Source organism: Microtus pennsylvanicus, chromosome 1 (assembly GCF_037038515.1).
Source record: "Microtus pennsylvanicus isolate mMicPen1 chromosome 1, mMicPen1.hap1, whole genome shotgun sequence".
Taxonomy (NCBI): domain Eukaryota; kingdom Metazoa; phylum Chordata; class Mammalia; order Rodentia; family Cricetidae; genus Microtus; species Microtus pennsylvanicus.
Window position 1 is genome coordinate 141,724,727 of NC_134579.1, and position 25,145 is coordinate 141,749,871.

Consider the following 25,145-nt stretch of genomic DNA (forward strand, 5'->3'; position numbering starts at 1 on the left):
GCCACGCCCCCATTCTCGCACGCGACTTGGAGGCTTCCGGGTTCGACCCCACCTCCGGGGTCCACGTGGTGGGTAGCGTTCAGCGCAGCTCGTTGGGATGGCGGGCAACCCGGCCTCTGGTGAGTGGAGCGGGAGGGTCCTGGTGCAGAAGGGACTGGGAGGGGAGCTCTAGGAGGGAAGGGACCTACGGGCACCTTGAGAGGTTGGCAGTGTCAAAAGGAGCCCTACACCCCGTTTTTATCACAGGCGCTACTCGGTTCTCCTGCCCCCCCAATTTTACAGCAGTATCTCCAGACTCGGATCCCCCTCGTTTCTCCTTGGAGGCGCTGACGTTTCCAGATACAGAAGTGTGGCTTATCCAAGCCCCTGCAGACTTCGCCCCACAGTGGTGAGTGGTGGCTCCCACCCAACCTGCTAGGAGTACCCCCCCACACACACACCCTGGAAGCTGAACCCACCCCACACCGTGAACCTAGAACTGTAGACAGCCTTTCTGACAACCTGGAGAAGCAGCCATATTCTGTCTAGCCCAGGCTTGTTTCCAAGTCCCAGCATTGTCTAGCCTCAGTTTCTTGAGTTCTGGAACTACAAGTGGGTGTCACATAGTCTTTTGTTTTGGAGAATCTTTTGTTTGTTTGTTTTGTTTTTCAAGAGAGGGTTTCTCTGTAGCTTTGGAGTCTATCCTGCTGTCCTGGAACTAGCTCTTGTAGACCAGGCTGGCCCTCAAATCACCTGCCTCCTGAGTGCTGGGATTAAAGGCGTGCGCAGCCACCACCACCGCCTGGCTTTGTTTTGGAGAATCTTAACATCCTATGTAGTATTTAAACTTGGATCTTTCTGCTTCTACCTCCCAAGTACAACTACCATGTACAGTTTTATATAGTGCTGGTTATCAAATCCAGGGCCCATTCATGCTAGGCACATACTCCATGTCTGAGCCTTGTCCCTCGCCTGCCTGCCCTAAACATTACTTAGCCATTAATGATGGGGATTAGGTTTAATCTCAGCACTCAGGAGACTGAGGCAGGAAAATGGTAGGCTTCACACCAGCATGAGCTAGGGAGTACCAAGCTAGCCTCACACACAGAGAGTCTGTCTCAAGAAACAGCCAGGAGCTGGGTTGTGACGTGCAGCACTTGGGAGGCAAAGGCTGGTGGATCTCCGAGTTCCCCGCCAGCCTGGTCTACAGAGTGAGTTCTGGGACAGTCAGGGCTACACAGAGAAACCCTGTGAAGCAAGCAAGCCAGAAGCGGTGGCACATGTCTGTTTGCAGTACCCGGGAGGTGATGCAGGCTGGTCAGGAGTTCTAGGCCTCACACAAACCCCACACAACAGAAGTTAGTTAAAACAAAACTCAGGGCTCTAGCACTGAGCTGCACCCTAGCCCAGAAAAGCTGCTTCTAGCCCCGGCCTCCCACTTTGCAAAGGATCTAGCCAGCCTCTGCCTTCTCCCTTTCTTTCCTCAGCCTCAATGGGCGGCGTGTGCCTCTCTCTGGCTCGAAGACTGTTAAGGGCAAACTGGATGGCAAGAGGTGCCGATACCGGGTCCTTACCAGCAGCCCTCAGGCTGGAGAAACCACCTTGCTGGCATCGTCAACAGAGGCAGGAGGAAGACTCACTTGCGCCCCGGCCCCCCATGGGAGCATAAGGATCATGGAGGGTCTTCAAGAATATCTTATCTCTCGGGTCCCCCTGCAGCCCATTCCCACAAGCCTTCCACCTCAGATCCCTGCTGGCCTGCGGCCTCGGTTCTCTGCCTTTGGAGGCAGCCCTCCGGTCACAGGGCTGGGGTCAATCATGCCTCTGAGGTCACCCTCTTCAGGGAAGAGGAAAAAGAAGAGGAAGGTTGCAGAGGCCTCAGATATTCAAGAGGCAGTCAACGGGCATGGGGCCATGGAGGTGGACACAGCCTCGAGTGGCCTAGAAATGAGGAAGAAGAAGAAAAAGAAGCATCAGGTGGGCGAGGTAGAGATGTTGGAGGCTGAGACAGTAGAGTCCACGGCAGAGATGGCGGAGCCCATGGGACTGCCATTCCCATCTGCCAGCAGCAGCAAGAAGAGGAAGAGCAAGTCCACGGGAGCAGAGATGTTCCAGCCAAAAGAGGAGCTGGAACACATGGTATCTGTGGTGGAAACAGAGCCTCCTGATGGGACCATCCTGTCCCCCACCAAGAAGAGAAAGAGGCAGAAGGAGGCTGAGGGGATGGAAGCAGTGGAGGCCATCGTGGCTGGCTCTCAGCCACAGATCACTGTGGAACCCCAGGAGGAAGCCATCCCACTGTCCCCCACAAAGAAGAGGAGAAAAGAAAAGAGGCAGAATTTGGTGATGGAGTCAGATATGGGGCTCCCCAGAGTGACCACAGAGCCTGAACTTTCCGAACATGGGCTTCAGGCTGAGGCAGCTCCTGTGTCTCCCAAGAAGACCAAGAAGAAGAAAAAGGAAAAGTGGCTGAGCGAGACGCTGGCCTTGGAGGCAGAGGTGTCAGAAGCTGTGCTTGCAGCTAACTTTGAGCCCCAGGTGGCTCCAGCACCCAGCAAGAAGAAAGAGAAAGGACAGGTGATAGATCCCCCGTCTGAAATGGCTGACCCAAGAGAATCCGAGGAACCTGAGGCTGGAGCAATTCAAGGATCCACAAAGAAGAAGAAGAAGAAGCATCAGGAAAGTGGGGTGTAAGACACTGTTCCCCACTGAGAGATGTCTCCCATGGGACAGGAGAAAAAGCAGAAGGGCCCTACTACCATCCTGGGGAAACTGAGGAACTAACAGAGCTGAGGTGGCCCAGGAAGGTTGTCAGAAACCAACTTCAGGTGTTCCCCCCCTCAAGCAAACACGTCAGCACATCCAGCAGGAGCCTGGGCCTGAAAAACGCTTTATTGCGACACTGGAGCCTCAGTGGCAGCGGGTCACCGGGGCACTTTGAGGAAGGGTTCATGGAGGACATCAAAGAGCCTGCGAGCCTAAGGGCAGGGGAGAAAAGCTTGTCATTAAAGGCTGTCTGCTTAGACTGTGGTTGTTGCTCTTTCCTCCTAGGTTGGAGGGGCTTTGCAGGACTGGGCTCTGCTTGAGACTGCCCAGGAGGCTGGTTTCTCCACTCTTTGTAAGTGGCCCATTTATAACCATAAAACTCATCCATTTGTAGTGGCCACATCTTTAATCCCGCACTCTGAAGGGTCTACAGAGTGAGTTCCAGTACAGCCTGGGCTATGCAGAGAAACCCTGTTTGGAATAAGTAATAACTAGAATAAGTCAGGAGGCTGGCAGGATAAGGATCTCAACACTTGGAAGGCTGAGGCCAGAGATCAGAAGTACAAGGCCAACCTCAGTTTGAGCTACTTGAGAAAGTCTCAAAAAAACAAGTAAAAGAAGCAAACAAACAAATACAATTTGAAACACGGTGTCAAGAGTCCTAGGCTGAGGGGCTGGAGAGATGGCTCAGAGGTTAAGAGCATTGCCTGTTCTTCTAAAGGTCCTGAGTTCAATTCCCAGCAACCACATGGTGGCTCACAACCATCTGTAATGAGGTCTGGTGCCCTCTTCTGGCCTGCAGGCATACACACAGACAGAATATTGTATACATAATAAATAAATATTTTTTTTAAAAAAAGAGTCCTAGGCTGAGCTGGGAGGTGGTGGCACACACCTTTAATCCCAGCACTCAGGAGGCAGAGATAGGAAGATCTCTGTGAGTTTGAAGCCAGCCTGGTCTATAAGAGCTAGTTCCAGGCCAGGGTAGGCTCCAAAGCAACAGCAAAACCTTGTCTCGAAAAATAAATAAGAATAAAAAATCCTAGGCTGGCCCGGCTAGCTATTTAGCCAAGGATGACTTTGAACCTCGGATCCTCCTGCATTATCCAAGTGCCTACTGCCTACCACGCTCCATTTACGCAGTGCTGGGATCAGTCAGGGCTTTGTGTGTGCCACGATGGCACTCCACCAACTCAGCTACATTCTCAGCCCCCCAGAAAACTCCTACAGAGCCTTTTAAACCAAGCATGGTGGCTCATGCCTGTGATCTCAGCAGGGAGAAACCGGTGGAGCTGAGTTCAGACCCAGTCTGGTCTATAGCAAGATTCAGGCCAGCTAGAACTCTGAAGACCCTGTCTGAAAACAACCACCACTTAATAACGGTGGTTCTCAACTTCCTAATGCTGCAACCCTTTCATACAGTTCCTCATGTTGTGACCCCCAACCATAAAATTATTTTCATTGCTACTTTATAACTGTAACTTTGCTACTGTTATGAACCGTAATGGAAATATCTTTTTCTGATGGTCTTAGGTGACCCCTGTGAAAGGGACGTGCTGCCAGGTTGAGAACCTCTGATTTCATACCGCTTCAGAGACTAAGGTTCCTTAATTTGGGGCCTATCCCCACCCCAATCCCTGTAGCAGCCCCCCTGAGTTCTCACCTTCTGGGGGCCCAGGCCTGGGCACAAGGCTAGATCTTCCCGTGAGGCAGTGAAGAGCTGTTCAAGGGACTGAAAGGTGAAATCAAGGAATCAGGGGCCATGTGCTCTACAACTTAGCTTGTCCCTGCTGCCCAGGATGTCCCCAGGGAGGTGTGGGAGTATGGGGAAGTGAGAAGCGGACGCCAGGGGGCCTCTTACTCCAAATGTAGCCAGGAGGGTCTGGCTGTCGGTCTTGTTGACTGACTTCACAGTGGTCAGACACTCCGTAGCCTAGAAGAAAAAGACAGGATGTTTTCTTGGGCCTGGGAGTACTGCTTAGACTGCAGGGGCAGGAGGAGTCCCGAAAGTTTGAGGGCAGCCTGGTCCACAGCCATTTTCAGGCCTTGTGGGCATAGGGAGATACTGCCTCTGCCTCCAGAACAAACGAGGACTAGAGAGACGGCCAGTGATTAAGAACACGTCTCCCTCCCAGAGGCCCCCCCCCCCGGGTAACTCACCTTTGAGACAGGGTCTCCTGATGTACCCCTGACTGCCCTACAGTTAGACCAGGCTGGCCTGAACTCATGGAGATCCACCTACCTCTGCCTCCTCTGTGCTGGGATTAAAGGTGTGCGCCACACTGCCTGGATTTTAGCATGGCTGAGTGGGCAGGGCCAGGTGACACTGGCTCCCTGTTGGGTGAGTTTCTCCTCTCCCTCTGCTTCCCTTAGGATAAGGTCAGCTCCTTCCCCAGGGCTCATACATGACTGTGGAGCCAATGTGTCCAGTGTGGGGAGTGTAGGTGCAGCTGTGGACACAAGGCCCTGGGGCCGGGTCACTCCCCAGGAGGACACCCAGAAAGACATGGACGCAGAGTCCCTCATTAGCAACGGAAATCACCAACTGATTACACAATAACATTCAAGTGGCCACTGAGTGCCAGGTGGTGGTGCGGTCACAGCAGGGTCATGACACTGGGCAACTAGGCTGAGAGGATGAAGGAGAGCTTCCTGGAGGAGGAGGCATCAGAGCTGGCATAGGACACGTGGATTCTAGCAGAGGGAATTGGATAGTAGATGCCAAGGGCAGGCTAGGAGGTCAGAACTAAGGGGACAAGGTCTAGTTTGTGCTTAAAAGACCCTCTGGACCGGTAGATGCTGAGGAGGGCTAGACGGGGAAGGAGGGCAGCAGTGTGAATGAACTTGCTTGCAAAGGAACAAGCCACCCCAGGTCAGGGGTGCAGAAGGACAAGGGAGGCAGTCTCACCCGGGACAGGAAGTTCTGCTCCAGCTTCTCCATGAGGAGGTCAGCAGGCTTCTGCTCATACGCCTTGTAGGTCTCCAGGTACCGCCCTGCTTCCTCCGCGCTGGGTACAGGACACAGGTCAGCCAGGGTGAGAGCTGTCATTCAGATTTTCCTTCATAGGACTGCTAACAATTCCAGAAACTAGGCCAATCCCAGCCCCAACTCCTGTCGTCAGCAGTGAGCCCTGTAGGGTAGGTTCTCACACAGTCAGGCTAGGGCTGGATGGAGCTCAGGAGACTGCACAGCTAACCTCTGAGGCCGAGCCACACCCCCTCCCATCACTGGGGGATCCTAGGCAGGGGCTCTACCACTGAGCCACACCCCATTTCCCTTTTTCCTGTGTTACCTCCACCACCACAGGGTCTTACTATGTATTCCTGCCTGACTTTGAAGTGATCCTCCTGTCTCAGCCTGACACTAGGATTACAGATATCCATCGCCATACCCAGGCTAAGATTTCTTTTCTTTCTGGGACAGGGTCTCATGTATCCCAAGCTGGGTTTGAACTGCTTACTTAGCTAAAGATTGCACTGCCTTCTGATCCTCCTGCCTCCACTTCCCAAGCGCTGGAATTACAGGCGTGAGTCTCTACGACAGGTTTATTCAGTGCAGCAACAAAACCTGGAGCTTCCTGCATTGCCGGGAAGCTGTCAACGAAGCCAGCCCCGGCTCTTGCAAACCCTGAGTGTCTCTTTCTAAGTTGAAAGCTATTAATTTACCAGGGTTTAATTTCACTTGTGGTGTGAGGAAGGGGTGTTTATTTTTCTTCCTGAAATGGACTATCTGCTTGTAGTTTTGTTGGTAAGCCAATACATGGACACCAGGTATGGTGGCACTCGGGAGGCTGAGGCAGGCAGACTGCAGTGTTCTAGGATAGCCTTGGCTATGGAGACTCTGGGAAACAACAAACCAGAAGCACTAGACACAGACCCCTTCAGTCATTTGGTCTAACCTGGACAAGGCTAGTCTGTCACCTGCCTTGGTGCTTATAACTCTAGAAAAAAAACTTGCAGGATGGTGGTGGTGGACACCTTTAATCCTAGCACTCGCGAGGCAGAGGCGGGTAGATCTCTGTGAGTTCAAGGCCAATCTTATCTACAGAGGGAGTTCCAGGACAGCCAGGGCTGTTACACAGAGAAACCATCTGGGAAAAACAAAACAAAACAAAAAACTAGAGAAGATACCATCTTACACATGAGAGTGTTGAGGCTCTGAGAGGGGCAGTGCCCGCACCAGGCACCCACGGAGGGGAGGTGGGAGACCCTGGGTCTCATTAGCCCAGACTGCCCTTGAACTCGGCTTGTGCCACCATGCCTGGCTTAGCCACCACCTACACAGGCTGGATGGGCTGGCACGGTGGATGGATGGGGAAAGCGGGGTCTGTGTCTTACCTCCAGGCCAGGACCAGGGTGCAGTCTGCTAAAATGCACATCTTAGCCAGCTGCTTCAGGGCCTGCTGAGGGTCTTTCTGGAAGAGAAGAAAGGCAGAAGTGGAGACCTGGGAGACCGAAGGGATTTACAGCATAAGAATCCTATAGCTGAGCCAGGGAGAGGCACAGCCAGTAAAGTCACAAGGGCCCAAGTTCAGGCCCTGGCGTGGACCAAAAGCTGGTTGTGGTGGTATGCTAATCTCAATGCTGTGGTTCCCAGGTCTCAGTGAGGAGCCCTGACTCAATCAACCAACCAATCACAGTGGATGTGCAGGGCTTCCTGGGCATCTCCACCCTTGGTGCCTGTCTTCAGGCCCAAGATCACAAGAGGGGAGAGAATCAACCCACTAAAAGTTGCCCTCTGACTTTTGAATGTGTGTGTCCACACATACGCACACACAAATTAATAAATGTAAAAAATACTTCTCAAATTCTTTAAAACAATATCCAATAAAGCAGCTTAGACAGGAGCCTAGGAAGCCGAGTGGAGGTCACTTCTCACTGGCTCTCACTCACCATGGAAGGGAAGAGAAAGCAGGGCCTAGGGAGCTAGGAAGAGTGAGCAAGAGGAGGCCGACCTGAGATCCATGCACGGTGACCCGTCCAGTGGTTATTATGAAAGGAGGGTTAAGATTGAAGGCTGCTCAATCATACCACAAGGACATGTGCTCAGCTATGTTCATAGCAGCTTTGTTTGTCATAGCCAGAACCTGGAAACAACCTAAATGCCCCTCGACCGAAGAATGGATAAGGAAAATGTGGTACATTTACACAATGTAGTACTACACAGCAGAAAAAAAAAAACAAAAAAAAAACGACATCTTGAATTTTGCAGGAAAATGAATAGAGCTAGAAAACATCATTTTGAGTGAGGTAACCCAGACACAGAAAGACAATTATCACATGTATTCACTCATAAGTGGTTTTTAAACATAAAGCAAAGAAAGCCAGCCTACAAACCACAATCCCAGAGAACTATGACAACAATGAGGACACTAAGAGAGACTTACATAGATCTAATCTACATGGGAAGTAGAAAAAGACAAGATCTCCTGAGTAAATTGGGAGCATGGAGACCTTGGGAGAGGATTGAAGGGGAGGAGAGAGGCAGGGAGGAGAGCAGAGAAAAATGTAGAGCTCAGTAAAAATCAATACAAAAATAAAAAAAGACTGAAGGCCGGAGAGGTGAGCACACTGGCTCAAGCTTCTAATGCTAGCACTCGGGAGGCTGCCATGAGTTCAAGGCCAGCCTGGAGGGAGGGAGGTGGAACTGGGGCTAGTATGCAAGATTGTAAAAATTTTAAATAAAAAAATTAAAAATTAGTTTTGTATCAGATTTAAATAAAGTAAAATAAAAACAGAATGAGCCGGGAGATGGTAACACCTTTAATCCCTGCACTCAGGAGGCAGTGGCAAGCGGATCTGTGAGACAGAGAAACCCTGTCTCCAAAAAAAAAAAAAAAAAAAAAAAAAGGAAGGAAAGAAGGAAGGGATGGTGGGATGGTTTCTAGGTCTGCAAGCAGGGAAGAACTGTGGATCTGACATGACAGGCTGTGATAATAGATGAGAAACAAGATCTAAGAGATATTTAGGTAAAGGCCAGGAACTAGGTGAAGAGGCATGGGGCAAGCTTTTCCTCTTATAATACTGTAACTTAGTGCATGCTAGGCAGGGGCTCTACCACTGAGCCACACCCCCAGCCCCTCACTGGGGGATTCTAGGCAGGGGCTCTACCACTGAGCCACACTCCCAGCCCTTCACTGGGGATTCTAGGAAGAGGGCTCTACTACTGAGTTACATCCCTCCCAGTCCCTCCTGTGTGTGGGGGGGTTGTAGGTAGTGGCTCTCCTGCTGAGCTAGGAATCCTATCTTTTTTTTCTTTGAGTCAAAGTCCCACTCTGTAGCCTAGGCTGGCTGGGGAACTCTTGATTCTCCTGCCTAAATCTCCAGAGAGATGGGATGGCAAGGATGCATCAGCAAGGATGGTTCTAGCAACCTTCCCTTCCCACCTTCCAGCCCATGCAGGCTCTGCGGGAGACCCGTAGCAACTTCAGATAAAAATCCATTCTTTGTCGAGGTTTTAGGTGCTTTGTGTTACCAGGGATTCAGCAGCCCAGGTGTTCACTCCATGCAACAGCTGCATGGAAGGAGGAGGCCAGATGGAAGCCCTGCTTACCACGTCCACTTGGACCAGCAGCACACGCAGGGCAAAGGTCTTCCCCAGGCTCTGCAGCCGTTCATGGATGTAGTCTGGATGGAGGTTGTGGTAGCGGAGGCTGGTGGCAACAGGGAGGGACAGGTTGAGGGTCTCAGTGTCCCTGAGGCACCACGCATCCTTATGCACCTCACTGGCATGTACGGCAAGGGAGACAACACTGCCAGGGGCCCAGGGAAGTCAACCAACAGGGATGACTTCAAGGAAGGGTCTTGACAGGAAAGGGCAGCCTGGCTATGGTGTTCTAGGAGGCTGAACACTCAGCTTCTTCCTTCAAGTCAGGACCCTGCCCTTCTCCCTCAGACCCAGGAAAATAGACCCCAGGTCTTCTACCTCAGATATAGAAATCCAGCCTCCCTTCTTCAGACCCAGGGTTCAGACCCCAGCCCTCTTCCCTCACAACCTGGGGTCTAGCCCAGCTACTGTTGCTCTGAAGGCGGCCACAACTCCTTCTTCAACACAGCCATGCAGAGGCCCAGAGCCCACAACACTGAACCACAGTTTCCCCCACAGAATGGCTCAAAATGGCAAAACTGTGGGCAGGACTCTAACCCTCAGAGCACCCGAACTCACCTGAGGAAGAGGGCGCAGGTGCTCTGGCCCAGCACATAGTCAGGGGTCACCTCGCTGAATTCCCAGGGAACGTTGCGCACAAACTTCAATACAGGGTTGCCCCTCTGCGAAGGGAGACAGGCAGAAGCCATTAATGGGGTGACCCTTGCACTGGCCTGTCCCCCACCTCCCACCCCAAAGCCTAGAATTTGCATGTTAGCCCCCACTCCTCAGGCCCTCCCCACGGCCCTGACACACACTTCAGGCTCAGTCCCAGCATCAATCTGTCTTGCTCTCTTCTGGATCCCAGCCCTCACTGCAACCTCACAACATGCATGCTTGCCCCTCCTAGAGAGGGCTCGGCTTCCAGAACCCCACACCTGTCCCGCACCTCTCCTTCCCTTCCTCTGGTGGAATCTGCACCCTGCCAACACCTTCCTCCAGCATTACAGCGCCTCTCTGGCTGAGGTCACCATCACACTACCTCATGGCCACCCTGCAAATGATCAGAGGCATCAGCTAAGCTCCGCCATGGCTCCCCAGTGCCCGAAGGAAGCAGGCAGTTTCCCCTGTGCTGCCCTGACAACATCCTCAGCAATCAACAGCCCAGGGCTGAAAGTGTTCAGGAAAGCCAGCTCTAACTCTGTGACCTGGCTGTTGCGGTCACCTGGACTCTGACCCCGTGGTTCCAGACCTGGCCCTCCTGAAGCTCTTGTGGACAGGACACAAAGATAGTCTTTGGTTCTGCTGCATGCACCCTGACCCCGATTCTTAAGACAACTGGAATTTCCTGAGTGACAGATAGCATCTGGCACGGACTTCCTAAGCCCTGTGGGATGCCTGAGGGATGGGAACACCTTGTGTTGTCCCAGTGACTCATAGCGCCTCCTGTTTGGTCCAGAACAGATACTGGTACACAGGAGACCCAAGCTCAGAATTCAGGGTTGGGATTATCCGCCCCACCCCCACCTCCACAGAAGGGAGGAGCTCAAGGCTGAGTGTTCACCAATAGCTAGGGATGACACCAATCCAAACCTACAACAACACAAAAGGACCGGATTCAAGAGCGTCCCTGTAGCTGGGCGCATGGTAAGTCCCAGAGGGCAGGAGTGTGGAAGCTCCAGGCTATGTTCCCATGCCATGACACCCCAGGCATTAAATGCACGGAAGAGTTAATGCATGGACAAAGGAATGAATGAAGTAATTCATCGAAGGTACCACAGACATCAAAATCCTCCATTATCACACACCACTGGGTGTGGCGGCACACACCTTTAATCCCAGCACTCAGGAGGCAGAGTCAGGCGGGTCTCTGTGAGTTTGAGGCCAGCCTGGTCTACATAGTGACATAGTGAATTCCAGGCCAACCAGGCTATATAGTGAGAACCTTTCTCTAAATAAGTAAATAATTATGGGGTTCATTTGGTACAGTGGCAACAACAGTAAAATGCAGCCCTTCGTGGGGGTCCCCAGCACCCACATCAACAGGCAGGCCTCGTGCTTGGGTAGAATTTCATCGAGTGCTCTCCCTATAGGTACTGACTAAATGAACAAACCTGGGGTCAGGAGCTGAGTGTGACAGCCCTAGCAGGAAGGGCTGGGGCACTCTCAACCCACAAGCCATCAGTGAATGCATGAATGGTGGGGTATCTGTATGAAGGAACGGATGACTTCATCAATGAAGGGATATGTATGCATGTATGCATGTATATATACACACACATATATATTCACATAAATGATGAAGAAACAGGATGCATATAGGAATTAATGCACATAAAGGAATAAATAAATGCATGAATGGCGGAACCTACATACAATGAAGGACTGCAGGGAGGAATTAAGGAACGAAGTGGTGAATGCATGAGTGAAGGCATGAACACACAGTACTCGTGAGAAGAGAGTGTGTGAACCTCAGACCACTGATCCGCTGACCCCACACTAACCCCTGCAACAGGGTTTCCCACTAGGAACCCCCAGAGCTCCATCTCCTTGCTCACCTGCCGCGGGCTCACCAGGATACTATTGGATTTGGCTCCTGTTTTCAGGGTCTGGCTGGGGTTCTCTCCCTTCACAGGTGCAGAGCCTGTGTGCCCTGTGGCCCCAGCCCCTCCTGGAGGCTGGGCAATGGCATACTGGGCGTATGTCTGAGGAGCTACTTGGGCTGAGCTTGCTGTAGTGCTGGGGTTCCGGGATGATCTGAATAAGGGCTTGACCTGTGGAGAGAAAGGAAGGGTGGAGGTTGCAAAGGAACACTGGAACCCCCTCCCTCCTCTGACTCCCACCCTTCTTCCAGATGTGTTAAGAACTCAAAACAGGCTGAGGCGTTGGCTTAGTGAGTGCCTACGCATGTGCAGAACTCCGAATGAGCCCGGCAGAGTAGTGTCCACGCCATCCCAGCGCACGGGAAGCAGAGGCAAGAGGATCAGAAGTCAAGTCATACTCACTTACTCGGGAAGTTTAAGGCCAGCCTGGGCTACCTGAGACCCTGTCTAAAAGAAAAATAAACTGAGCTGTGACTGCAGCCCCGCAACACTTCCTGTGTGAACTGCCCCTGCCTGGTATTTATCACCTTGTCTGACTGAGACTCCTCTCTTCTTTCTTAAGATTGACTTGTTTTTATTTATGTATGCCACTTACAGGCATGTGGGCTGCCTGGTATGGGTGGATGAACGAAAATTGGGTCTCCTGGGAGAGAAGAAAATTCTTTTTTTTTTTTTAAGACAGCAGCAAGCACCCTTAACAGATGAGCCGTCTCTCCAGCTTCCACATTTCCTTTAAAAATGTTTTGTTTTGCTTTCGAGACAGGGTTTCTCTGAGTAGCCCTGGCTGTCCTGGAACTTGTTCTGTAGACCAAGTTGGTTTTGAACTCACAGAGACCCACCTGCCTCTACTTCCTGAGTGCTGGGATTAAAAGCGTGTGCTACCACTACCTGGCCCTACACTGAGTGTTTTGCCTGTATGTGTATATGTGTACCATGTACATTCCTGGTGCCTTTAGCGTTCAGAAGAGGGTGATGTATCCCTGGAACTGGAGTCACAGCTGGTTGCGAGCTGCCATGTGCTGGGAACTGAACCTTCATCCTCTGCAAGAGCAGCCAGTGCATTTAACTGCTGGGTCAATTGTCCAGGACCCCGATTTCCCTTTCTTAAAGTATAAAAGCTTTCAATTCTTTTCTTTTTTTAAAAAAAGATTTATTTATTATGTGCATAGTGTTCTGCCTGCATGCGTCCCTGCAGGTCAGAAGAGGGCACCAGATCTTATTACAGATGGCTGTTAGCCACCATGTGGTAGCTGGGAATCAAACTCAGGTCTGGAAGAGCAGTCAGTGCTCTTGACCTCTGAGCATCTCTCCAGCTTTCGATTCTTAAATGTCAGATGGGGGCCAGGGAGATGCTCAGTAGACAGTAGCTCTTGACAACCTAAGCTTGATGACCGAGGGCTACGTGGTGGGAGGAAAGAGCTGACCCCCAAAAGCTGTCCCCGATCTCCACACAAGTGCCATGTCAAGTACACCCTGACACACAGACACAAAAAATATAAAAACAAAATAACAAAAAAATGTAAGATCCAAATTCGTACCTTGTCAGTCCAGAAGACTGGTCATACAAAACATGTAGCAGAGATTACTGTGGTGAAACACACATGTACTGCCCTAGCACTTAGGAGATGGAGGCAGGAGGATTGTTGCAACTCCTAGGCCAGCCAGGCCTACATAGCAATGCTCTGTCTTTAAAAAAAAGGGGGGGGGGGTTTGCCACTGGAGAGATAGCTCAGCAATTAAGAGCACCGGCTGCTCTTCCAGAGGACCTGAGTTCAATTCCCAGAAACCACATGGTGGCTCACAACCCTCTGTAATGAGATACAGTGTCTTCTTCTGGCCTGCAGGCATACATGCAGGCAGAATACTGTATGCATTATAAAACTTTTAAAAGAAAGAGAAAGATGGGGCTGGAGAGATGGCTCAGAGGTTAAGAGCACTGACTATTCTTCCAGAGGTCCTGAGTTCAATTCCCAGCAACCACATGGCGGCTCACAGCCATCTGTAATGGGATCTAGTGCCTTCTTCTGGCCAGCAAGCATACAGACAGAACAATGTATACATAATAAATAAATCTTAAAGAGAGAGACAGACAGACAGACAGAGGGGGGGGGAGAAAGGCTGGCAAGATGATTTGGTGGATAAAGGTGCTTGCCACCAAACTTCATGACTCTCACAAGCAATCTATCTGACCGTTACAGGCGCTCCATGGCACACACCCATACACATATACACACGCCATAAGGAAACAGTTCAGGGACTGGAGAGATGGCTTAGCAGTTCAGATCACTGACTGCTCTTCAAAAGAACTCGGGTTCTATTCTCAGCACCAAAACACTATCTCTCCAGTTCCAGGGGATCCAATGCCACCCTCTGGCCTCTGCAGGCCTACATGCATGTAGTACTCAGACATATGTGCAGGCAAAACATCTACACACATTCTACACACATATAAATAAAATTATATATATTATATATTTAATATATTATATATTTTAAAGTAGGATGGCCCATTGCTGCAATCCCAGCACTTGGGAGGGATAGACGGGAGGATCAGGATTCAAGGCCAGCCTCAGCTACATATAAATTACAAGGATAGCCCAAGAAATATGGGACCCAATCTCAAAGGCCAAAACTAAACAAAAACCATCACTGGCCAATGGCCTCTTTTAACCACCCTGTCATCCCGTTTTACAGAAGGGAAAATGGAGGCTTTCAGAGGACAGCAGGCTATTTTTCCAAAGTAACCCAAACCTCAAAGTTCGCTAAACTCACACTGTGATCCCAGGGATCCCTTACTGTCCCCTTTACTCCCAGCAGCCCCCAAGTCCTCGCCCTTACCCCTGCAGGAGGGATCTCGTCTTCCTCCAGTGGGATAACAAACTTCTTCTTAGTGGGCTGCCCCGAAGACTGCGGCAGACTTCCCTCGTCCTTCCCAGTGTCCATCTGGGGCCTGGGAGGCGTAGGACATCAGTGTTGGCAATTCCATCTTCCAGAGGGGGACTCCGTTTACACCGGTGCCCCCCAAAAGATTGCCAGGTTCCTGAAGCCCAACCCGTGGGCCCGCCCCTCTCAGCCTTCCCACTCCGGATTGGCCCACGAACCCTCTAGCCCCGCCCCACCGACCTAGTGCCCCGCCCCAAGTCGGTCAGAGCTGGTTGGCCCCGCCCCCAGAGGCACACCTGGACGCGCTCGCCCCGCGCGGTTTCGGCCTTGTCTTAGCCTCGGCAATGATTGGCTTCTTCCTCTACCAATCATCAGCCCGCAGCCTCCCCTCCGCCCCCGCCCCCGCCCCTCGCCCAGTGCCCCTCGCCCCTCGCGGCCTTACCTCTGGGTCTCAGCGCTGTCGAACTCACCTGCTCTTCCCGAGGCCCACAAGAAAGCACAAGGGGAATAGAGTCGACACACCGCCAGCGCGGCCAGCGCGACTCCCGGCTGGCTTCACTTCCGGCCGCTCTGGCCCTCCGCTCGTCTCGCTGCTCCCTGGGGGAGGTAGCGCGGAGAGGAGCTGTCTTCGCTCTGCTCTCTATGGTCCTGGAGGACCGTGGAAGTTTGGGACGGAGAGGGGCGTGGGTCTTGGTACCTAAGTCTTTGAAACCATGTGGTTCTGTTACAAGGCCCTGTTGAGCACTTTCTGTGCTCCCAGATTCCAGACAGGGTTCAGTGAAGAAGAGATCAAACGAGAGAGGGGGAGGGGAAGGAAAAAAAAGAAGAGAGAGAAAGGAGGCGAGGTATCAAAGGACGCCCTCCCTTTGCATGTGGGCTGACTTGGTTTGAACCTCAGCCCACTCACGCTGACTCACTCAGCTAAGCCATTCCCCACCTGCGTGGCAAGCAGCGGCTGCTAACGACAGCTGTGCCTTCCCTGGGGCTTACAGTCCAGTGGGACAGTCAGACGTGGTCCCACCCAGCAGGGACTACCTAGAGTGGGCAGGGCCGGGATGGAAGAGTCCAGAGGACAGTGAGACCTGGTTGGGGCGAGCACCTGACCCAGCCCGGGTGTCAGAACGGGCTTCCTGAAGGAAGGGACATCTGAGCCCCAGACCTGGGGCCCGGTGGATGACTTAGTATTACTCACTTCCTGAAAGGAGAATTTCACCCTGTTCCCACTTGCGGTTCTCGGATTGCTAAGGAAATAGGGCATCGTTTTGTGAATTTAATGGTCTTATATGTTCTACGTTCTTGCTCATTTCCTTTGCCCATTTTTAAAGGTTGGCTCATATCCTTTGCCCATTTTTTTCAAAATGAGCAATTCAATTCAGCAGTTTGTAAAATTAAAAAGGGGGAGGCAAAGGAGATGAGCATCTTCTTATTACTGCCCATTTAGTGGAGGGATGCTTGGGTGTCAGTTCTGTTAGTCACTTCCATAGAGTGTTTCCTCCCGGTTCATGCTTTGGGAATTCTCCGGTTTTGCGTGTATTTACCCAACATGTCCTACACTTTCTTTTGGTCTTGGTGGATTAAGGAAGGACATGCCTCAGGGTTATATAACATGTAATCCGCTATATATTTTAAATGTTTTCCTTGTTATGCTGTGAGTCACTGAGCCACACCCCAGCCCCTCACTGGGGGATTCTAGGCAGGGGCTCTACCACTGAGCCACACCCCAGCCCCTCACTGTGGGATTCTAGGCAGGGGCCCTACCACTGAGCCACACTCCCACGCCCTTGGAAATATGATACACAGCAGAACATATTAACACTTAATAGCTGGGCATGATAATAGGTGGTTCATATCTTTAATCCCAGCACTCAGGAGGCAGAGGAAGGCTGATCTCTGAGTTCGAGGCCAGCCTTGTCTACAGAGTGAGTTCCAGGACAGTCAGAGTTACAAAGTGATACCCTGTCTCAAAAAAGAAAAGAAAAGAAAAGAAAAGAAGAAAGAAAGAAAGAAAGAAAGGAAGGAAGAAAGAAAGAAAGAAAGAAAAAGAAAAAGTAGCCCTACCAGTACAGGAAAGGAAAAGGGCTGAGCGTCCTCCGATCAGAGCGTCCTTCACAAGCCTGGCCTCCAGAGGGCGCGCCTGAACCGTGTGTTGTGTGAAGAAGCCACCGGAACCCAGCTTTTGCAAGGCGAGTTCCCACTGTGCTCCTTGGTTTCTCCCTGGAATCATTTGCTGAAGTAAAACAGCAGTGTGTGGTGGCATCCATCAGCATACCTCTGAGAAAGCTGAGGGCTTGTGCTACATAGCGACTTTCAGTCCAACCTATGACACAAAGCAAAACCTTGGGGAGAAAAAATAACCCAACACTGACATATCAGTTCACGCTTTCAATCCCAGCACTCGAGAGGCAGAGACAGGCAGATCTCTGTAAGTGTGCAAGGCCAGTCTGGTCTACAACAGTGACTTCCGGATCAGCCAGGGATACATAAAAGAACCAGGGACTGGAGAAATGGCTCATCGGTTAAAAGCACTGATTCTTCCTTAGGACTCCATTCCCGACATCCACAGGGTGGCTCACAACCATCTCAAACTCCCGTTCCAGGGGACCTCCACAGGCACCAGGCACACAAAACCCTCATGCACATAAAACAAGATAGAATTCCATGCCATTTTTTTTTAAAAAATGAAGTACCAGTTTACGTGTCTCTGAATCCAAATGAAAACTCAGAGCGTGTAGAATCCTAACTCAGTTTCTCTCGCGGAGGAAAAAGAATCCCAAGCCTTGAGCCTGCAACTCTCAGATCTACCGCCAGGGGGCGCCGGCGCCCCGCTAGAGGATTCCCCGGCGAGCTGAACCACGCGGACGGCTCAGGACCCAGCGAGAAGGCGATGCTCATCCTTCCTGCAGCCAACCTGCGTCCCGGCCGCCCACTGCTGTGACTTTGAGTCGTTTGCCTTAGTCAAGGGCGGGAAAAGTTGTTCTTAGTTCTTCATTATCCCTAAGTTTGCTTTCTGTGTGTTCAATTTATGCACTGAAACCTTGCATGCCCAGATCCAGAGCCTCCCACTCCTAGTGCTTTGAGTTCAAATGATCCCACTTTCCTTACTCAGCATCCGGGTTCAGCTCTCCTCCTGAGCTTGTTCCTCCTGTATCAACTTAGGATCCCCTCTGCACTCCAGAAGGGATGGAGAATTGGGGGTAGGGGGGTGTGCTTGAACCAAAATGTAACTGGAGACCCTCAAAGGTTCCGGTGGGGAGATGCGGGGGGGAGGGGGCAAAGTGACCAGGCCGACGTCCCCACCCTCCTCTAAACTTAGCTGTGGTGACGGCGATCGCGGCGGGCTGGGGACGCAGGGGGCCCGAGCATAGAGGGGGGCGGCTCGCCTAGGCTGTGAGAACCTCTATTTATAGTGCCCGGAGCCCGAAATAGCGTGGAGCAGAGAGGCCGGGATGACGTGGGAGCCGCCCGGGGCTGACTCACCCGGCCCGGAGTGGAGGCCCCAGGATGGGGGACAGTGGAACATACCGGACCCGACCCCACGCCTTCATGGACACCTCTTTTACTAGGCCATCCCAATGTGTCTGCTGGGACAGGCGGTGGATGGATAGATACACAGCAAAAGATGTCTGTAGCATGGGGCACTGCAGTTGGATTAGCGGTAGGATTTCCACCAAAGGAATTGAACCAGGTGTGCACACCCGCTTCTCACCAGAAAGAGTACTGAAATGTTTTAGAGTTGGAGGTATGGACACACTGACCACACACAGCCATTATTCCATAACGTGTCTCCTATATTATTCCCCGCCTCCTCCCTCCCGCACGTTCCCTCTGCCTAGAATGCTTGTCCCTGCTTCCAAAGACTTGAGAACTCATACACTTACTTTAGAGCGCCGTCCCTCTGTGACCTACTGGCCTGGGATAAATGAGTTGTGCTCAGTGTAGCCAAGACAGAGATAAATATAGATTTCATTTAGCTGATTAGCATGGATTAAAAAGTGTTGGCAAGAGGAAAAAATGGATCCAACAGCAGCTTACTTTCTGTTCTGGCAGCAGGTGTGATGGGCAAATATGGCCCAGGAGCCCCAGGAGCTTCGTCACAGCCCAGGAGGGGCACACTGCAATGATGCTTATGGGGGCGGTGGGCACTGTGCTGCCTACACCTAGGCAACCTGGGCAACCTGGTCCCGAGGTCATGCAGGTCCCAGCATTGGGGCCGTAGGGAGCCCAAGAAAGGTGTAAGGACATCAAAATGATTGTTATGCTTATACTTGGGAGACTTTATTGTATTTTTCCTGAGTTTAGTGGAGCCTGGATGGAATCGCAGCAGACCAGACACAGAGGTAAACGTGAGGAAGAAGGGTGATGTCTCCCTGAAGCCCAGCTGGATGGCAACTTGCAAGGATTTAACAATACTAAACTCCATGTGGAGGACCAGACCCATATGCTAGCCCTCCAGGGTCTGAGGCCAGAGGACAAAAAGTTAGAGGCCAGCTGGGCTATTCAGCAGAGCTCTGTCTTAATAAAAATAAAACAATGGCTGTAGAACAGCTCTGTGTTCGATCCTCCAACATTGCATAAACCTTGCACGCTGGTTCAGACCTGGGTGGAGGCTGAAAGATCAGGAGTCCCAGGTTATCCAGGGATAGTTAGGGAGCTTGCTGCCAGCTGGGCTACCTGAAACTGTCTTAAAATAAACAGTTAAGTAAGAAAGCAAACAAGTAAATAGTACTATGCCCTTGGTTATGTCTATAGCATGTTAAAAACATCAAAAATGGGCTGGAGAGATGGCTCCGTGGTTAAGAGCATTAGTTACTTTTCCAGAGGACCCAGGTCTAATTCTCAGCACCCACATGACAGCTCATACCTGTCTGTAACTCCAGTTCCAGGGGACGAATAATAAAAATTCAGAGACAAATATTGGGGTTCAAGCTGAAGATCAGAAAAGCAAATAGCCAACCACTAGTGAGACCTTTTACCTCTAACAAATCTTCAGAGTGAAAGGGCAAGATCCTGTCTCCGGGAATCCTCCGACTCCTCACTCCAGTGAGTTCCTGTCTCCTCCCCTTTAGATTCCTCTCTCTGCCCAGCTGTATCATTCCTGTCTCCACCTCCCTAGTGTTGGTATTAAGGTGTGACTCCCAAACACTGGGATTAAAGATGTGAGCCACCACCATCAGATCTTTTTCTGGATCGATCTATGTTGTCCAGGGTAGCCTTGAACTCACAGAGATTCTTCTGCCTCCGTCTCCCAGTCCTGGGATTAAAGGTGAGTGCCACCACTCCCTATCCTCTAGTGGCTTAGCTTTGCACTCTGATCTTCAGGCAAACTTTATTTATTAAAATACAAGGCCGGGCGGTGGTGGCGCACGCCTGTAATCCCAGCACTCGGGAGGCAGAGGCAGGCGGATCTCTGTGAGTTCAAGACCAGCCTGGTCTACAAGAGCTAGTTCCAGGACAGGCTCCAAAACCACAGAGAAACCCTGTCTCGAAAAAACCAAAAATAAAATAAAATAAAATAAAATAAAATACAAATAAAGTATCACTACAGGACTCAACACCAGTGCCCATAAAATAAAAATGAATAAGTTACAACATCAAAACCAGCGACACCTTCTTACTGACTTCTGAAGAATGTTATGTTTTATTAAACTGTACAGCACAGGCTAGCAAGAAATTTGTTTACTATTATTATTTTAATGAGTTGTTACATGTCCCTTGTATTTATCCATTTTCTTTCTTCTTTATCTAGAGACAGAGTCTCTGTGTAGTCCAAGCTAGCCTGGAACTCACTACGCAACCCAAGTTAGCCTTGAGTTCACAGAGATCCATCTGCCCCCTGCTTACCAAGTGCTGGGCCTAAAGGTACACTTGGCCCAATTTCCTTTTATTTGTTTAATTCTTTTTCTTTCAAATTCATGTGTGTGTGTGTGTGTAACTGACACAAGGATGGAGGTCAGAGAACCAGTTTGTAGAGTCATTTCTCTCTTTCCATCTTTACACAGCTTCCAGGGATAGAACTCAGGTTGCCTGGCTTGCATGGCAAACACCTTTGCCACTGGGCCATCTTGCCAGTCAGCTTCTCTCTCCATCTCTCTCTTTCCCTCTATCTCTCTATTCTTTCCTCACCCTCTTTCTCTCTATCACCAGTGTGTCTAACATAAAGCAGACTAGCCTCAAACTTAATATGTAGCTGAACATGACTGTCAACTCCTGATCCCCCTGCCTCCACTTCCCCAGAGCTGAAGACATATTCAACCACCACATCTGTTTGCACAGTGCTTGGGACTGGGAGGAGACCCAGGGCTTCGAGCATGCTCACCACATCTGGTTGTGCAGTGCTGGTGACTGGGACTGGGACCCAGGGCTTGGCGCATGCTCACCACATCTGTTTGTGCAGAGCTGGGGACTGGGACTGGGACCCAGGGCTTCGAGCATGCTCACCACATCTGGTTGTGCAGTGCTGGGGACAGGGACCCAGGGCTTCGAGCATGCTCACCATACCTGGTTGTGCAGTGCTGGGAACTGGGACTGGGACCTAGGGCTTGGCGCATGCTCACCACATCTGGTTGTGCAGTGCTGGGAACTGGGACTGGGACCTAGGGCTTGGCGCATGCTCACCACATCTGGTTGCATAGTGCCGGGGGTGGGGACTGGGCTTCGAGAATGCTGGTCCAGCTCTCTATCCACTGAGCCTCCTCCCAACCTGGGACTTTAGAGGAATAAACTGGGGTTCAAAGGGGTTAAAGTCACAGCTGAGCGGGTCCAGGGCTGATACTAGAACCAGAGCAATCCACAAGACTGTGGTCTCCTGTCACTCATAACAGTAGGCCACTACTGCCTCTGAGATTATTATTATTAGCTGATGTTTGTGATTTTTACATTTCTCTGGGAGGGAAACATGTATACAGTATTCATATGGAGGTCAGAGAACAACTTTCAGAAATGTTTTTCCTTCCTTCTACCGTGAGGGTCCTGGACATTGGGGTCAAGTCATCAGACTTGGTGATAAGTGTCTTTACCAACTGAGCCAGCAGTCTTGCTGTCCTGGTGACTTTTTGCATTTAATTTTATCCAGCCATCCATTCATTCACTAAGGATAGGGTCCCTTGTAGCTCAGGCTGGCCTTAACCCTTGCCCTTCTGCCTCACAGCCTGACCCGGGGTGACTGGCATGGGCCATCAGGAGTAGCTGTGTTTTGTTTTGTTCGCAGCAGAGGCTCCCTATATAGGCCAGACTAGTTCAGGAATAAACTAAATCCTCTCAAAAAATCGCAGCAATACACCTGCCTCGGTTTCCCAGAAGGTGAGGTCATACGTGGGAGCCAACATACTTGGCTTGAGTGTTGGGTTTCTTGACAATTTTACTTGTATTAGGAGGCAGCGGGCACGTGGATGCCACAGCACACATGTGGAGACCAGAGGCGGGGCACGTACATGCCACAGCACACATGTGGAGGTCGGAGGGGCACGTACATGCCACAGCACACATGTGGAGGCCTGAGGCAGCGGGACATGCATGCCACAGCATACAGGTGGCGGTCGGAGGACGGCTTCACGGAGGCAGCGGGCACGTGCATGCCACAGCACACATGTGGAGGTTGGAGGGGCACGTGCATGCCACAGCACACATGTGGAGGTCGGAGGACGGCTTCACGGAATCAGTTCTCTCCCGTGTTTACAAGGGCTCCAGGATCTGCTGCAGGTTGGTTCGAGGTCAACCCCTTTCCCTGCCAAGTCATCTGACAAGCCAGAGTCTGAGGTTTTAATTGGGTTTGCTTCTCCTTCCCCACCCCACCCAAAACAGGGTCTTGCTTTGTGGCCCATATTAGGCAGGAACAGGTGATAATCAGTCATCTCTCAAGCTCTTGAGAACTGGGTGCAGCTTAATTTTTATTCACAAAATGTACATAAATGTGACTCTGTTGAGAATATTACAGAAACTTAATACCCTGAGTCCCCAGGAGGTGTGGCCCAGTGGTAGAGCCCCTGCCTAGAATCCCCCAGTGAGGGTTTGGGGTGTGGCTCAGTGGTAGAGTCCCTGCCTAGAACCCCCAGTATTGTTACTCCTGATGCACCTTATGTGCTTGCTCAGTGTGGCTTGGTACTCTTTGGGGATGCAGCAGTGGAGGAGGCTCAGGTGTTCTTTGAGATCACAAAACTCAAAGAACAAGTCATACAAAGAACGTGATCACACCAATCGATGGTGGCAGGATGAGTCGGTGAGGCCTTTTCAGCAGCGTCTCTAACAAACTAATCAAATCACCTGTGAGGGACTGAGTGTGGCTGACGGTGCAGCGCTTGTCTATCTCGCTGAAAGCTCTGAGTTCCACCCCAAGCAATAGAACAAAAAACAAGAAAGAAAGAAAGAAAGAAAGAAAGAAAGAAAGAAAGAAAGAAAGAAAGAAAGAAAGAAAGAAAGGAAGGAAGGGGCTGGATGTGGTGGTCCAAGCCTTTAACCCCAGAACTTGGGAGCCAGAGGCCAAGGAATCTCTGTGAGTTCAAGGCCAGTCTGTTTTACCCACCAAGACCCCATCTCAAAAGGAAATAAGTACTAGTGAATAAAGGCGGCTCAGGAGAGCAGTGCACACCTGCAACCCCAGGACTCCGGAGGAAGAAAGGCAAGCGCAGCTACTCAAGGCCATCCTCCTTGGCAGGCAAGCCGATCTCTCCAGCTTCTGCCATCCCATCTACCCACCCCAACCATCCGAGGGAGACCCCGAGAAGGCTCGGTGGCTGTCCTTTCAGGTGTAGAGCCTGTGAGCTTCCATCTCGGGTTTGCTCAGCGTTGGCTTGCCTCCCTCTTGGGCCAGGGAGCTCATGACCTCCCAGCCTTCGCACGCTGCTGCTCCGGAGAAGCAGAGGCGGCTGGTTTAAAGAGGCAGTCTCCTGTCACCCACCACCCGCTCCATGCCTAACTGTAGGCTGAATGCCTCCACCACAAATGCTCACCCTAACCCTAGAAGGGAAGGTACTGTTTGTTCTCAGAAACCTGTCCTGCCTCCCCCTCCTCCTGGCCACATGGGCGTGGAAGCTGGGGCTCCCTTCTGTCATTGCCATTCAACTCTGTGGGAAAGACTCCTATTCCACACCTCTTCCTTGGCTTCAGCCTATCTCTTTTCAGGCGAATTCAACCCATCCAGGCCCAGCCCAGGCCTCTGCCGGCCTGGGGTGGGTATGTGACTCTGTTGGGGCTGAGGCAGAGGGCTTGGACAACTAGGCACCAGTTTGGAGGGCATAGAGAGCGCCTTTCTAAAATAACCTTAACATGGATGAAATAAGGGTTGGTGAATGTGGCTCAGTGGGTAGAGTCCTTGCCTAGCAACCATGAAGTCCTGGGTTCCATCCCCAGCACCAAGTGGCACACACCTGTTCTGTCGTCACTTGGGAGATGGAAGCAAGAGGATTAGAAGTTTGGTGGCGCACGCCTTTAATCCCAGCACTCAAGAGGCAGAGACAGGTGGATTTCTGTGAGTTCCAGGACAACCTGGTCTACAGAGCGAGTTCCAGGACAGGCTCCAAAGCTACACAGAGAATCCCTGTCTCAAAAAGCAAAACCAAAACGAACAACAAAAATAAAACAACATGTATTTGAATCTTTGGTTTTTAATTAGTGGAACTGTTTGAGAATTAGGAGGTGTGGCCTTGGAGGAGGAGGTGGCTTGGAGAAGGTGTGCCACTGGGGGTGGGCTTTGGGAGTTCAAAGGCCAAGCCAAGCCTGTCTTGTTCTCTCTGCTGGCAACCTCTGTCCAGATGTGAGCTCTCAGCTACTACTCCAATGTCATGCCTGCCTGCCTGTTACCACACTCCCCACCATGATGGTCATGGGTTCTCACCCTTTGAGACTGTGAGCAAGTCTCCAATTATCCTTCCTTCTACACATTGCCTTGGTTGTGGTGTTCCAACACAGGGATGGAACGGTAACTAAGACAGATCCCCAGGACTCACATGGGGACTCAAATAATCCATTACGCTAGTTCTGGGGACTCAGCACTTGGGCACTGCACAACGGTGGTCCGTATACATATATGCAGGTCCAGTAGTCATACACATAAAATAAAACAAATTATATAAAAATACATTCAGAAGTCATCCCAAATACTACGCAGCCCTAGGGACTCGAGTTTAACCCCCAGGACCCAGGTAAAGATGAGAGGAAAGAAGGAGTCGGGCAGTAGTGGCCTTTAGTCTCCACACTTGGGAGGCAGAGGCAGGCGGATCTCTGTGAGTTCAAGGCCAGCCTGGTCTACCGAGCTAGTTCCAGGACAGCCAGGGCTACACAGAGAAACCCTGCTTGAGAAACACACACACACAAAAGGAAAGGAAAGGAAAGGA

The 25,145-nt window shown here is 51.1% G+C and overlaps 2 protein-coding genes across 3 annotated transcripts; one reads left to right on the forward strand and one right to left on the reverse strand.

Moving 5' to 3' along the window:
• Positions 1–32: 32 nt before the first annotated feature.
• On the forward strand, positions 33–3,004 carry Polr1g (RNA polymerase I subunit G). Its single transcript, XM_075989922.1, has 3 exons — positions 33–119; positions 247–388; positions 1,467–3,004. The coding sequence occupies exons 1-3, from the start codon at positions 98–100 to the stop codon at positions 2,671–2,673; spliced, it is 1,371 nt and encodes a 456-aa protein (XP_075846037.1). The 5' UTR covers positions 33–97; the 3' UTR covers positions 2,674–3,004.
• On the reverse strand, positions 2,853–15,443 carry Ercc1 (ERCC excision repair 1, endonuclease non-catalytic subunit). Of its 2 annotated transcripts, none has more exons than XM_075989936.1 (10): positions 15,288–15,443; positions 14,773–14,884; positions 11,890–12,105; positions 9,911–10,014; positions 9,299–9,398; positions 7,084–7,160; positions 5,654–5,753; positions 4,607–4,678; positions 4,409–4,477; positions 2,853–2,957 (listed from the first exon to the last, which is right to left on the reverse strand). In XM_075989936.1, exons 2-10 carry the CDS (start codon positions 14,875–14,877, stop codon positions 2,904–2,906), a joined length of 897 nt encoding a protein of 298 aa, XP_075846051.1. In that variant the 5' UTR covers positions 14,878–14,884; positions 15,288–15,443; the 3' UTR covers positions 2,853–2,903. The 2 variants fall into 2 exon arrangements, with proteins under 2 accessions (XP_075846051.1, XP_075846061.1); XM_075989946.1 differs by having other exon boundaries at positions 15,260–15,371.
• Between the last annotated feature and the right edge of the window lie 9,702 nt (positions 15,444–25,145).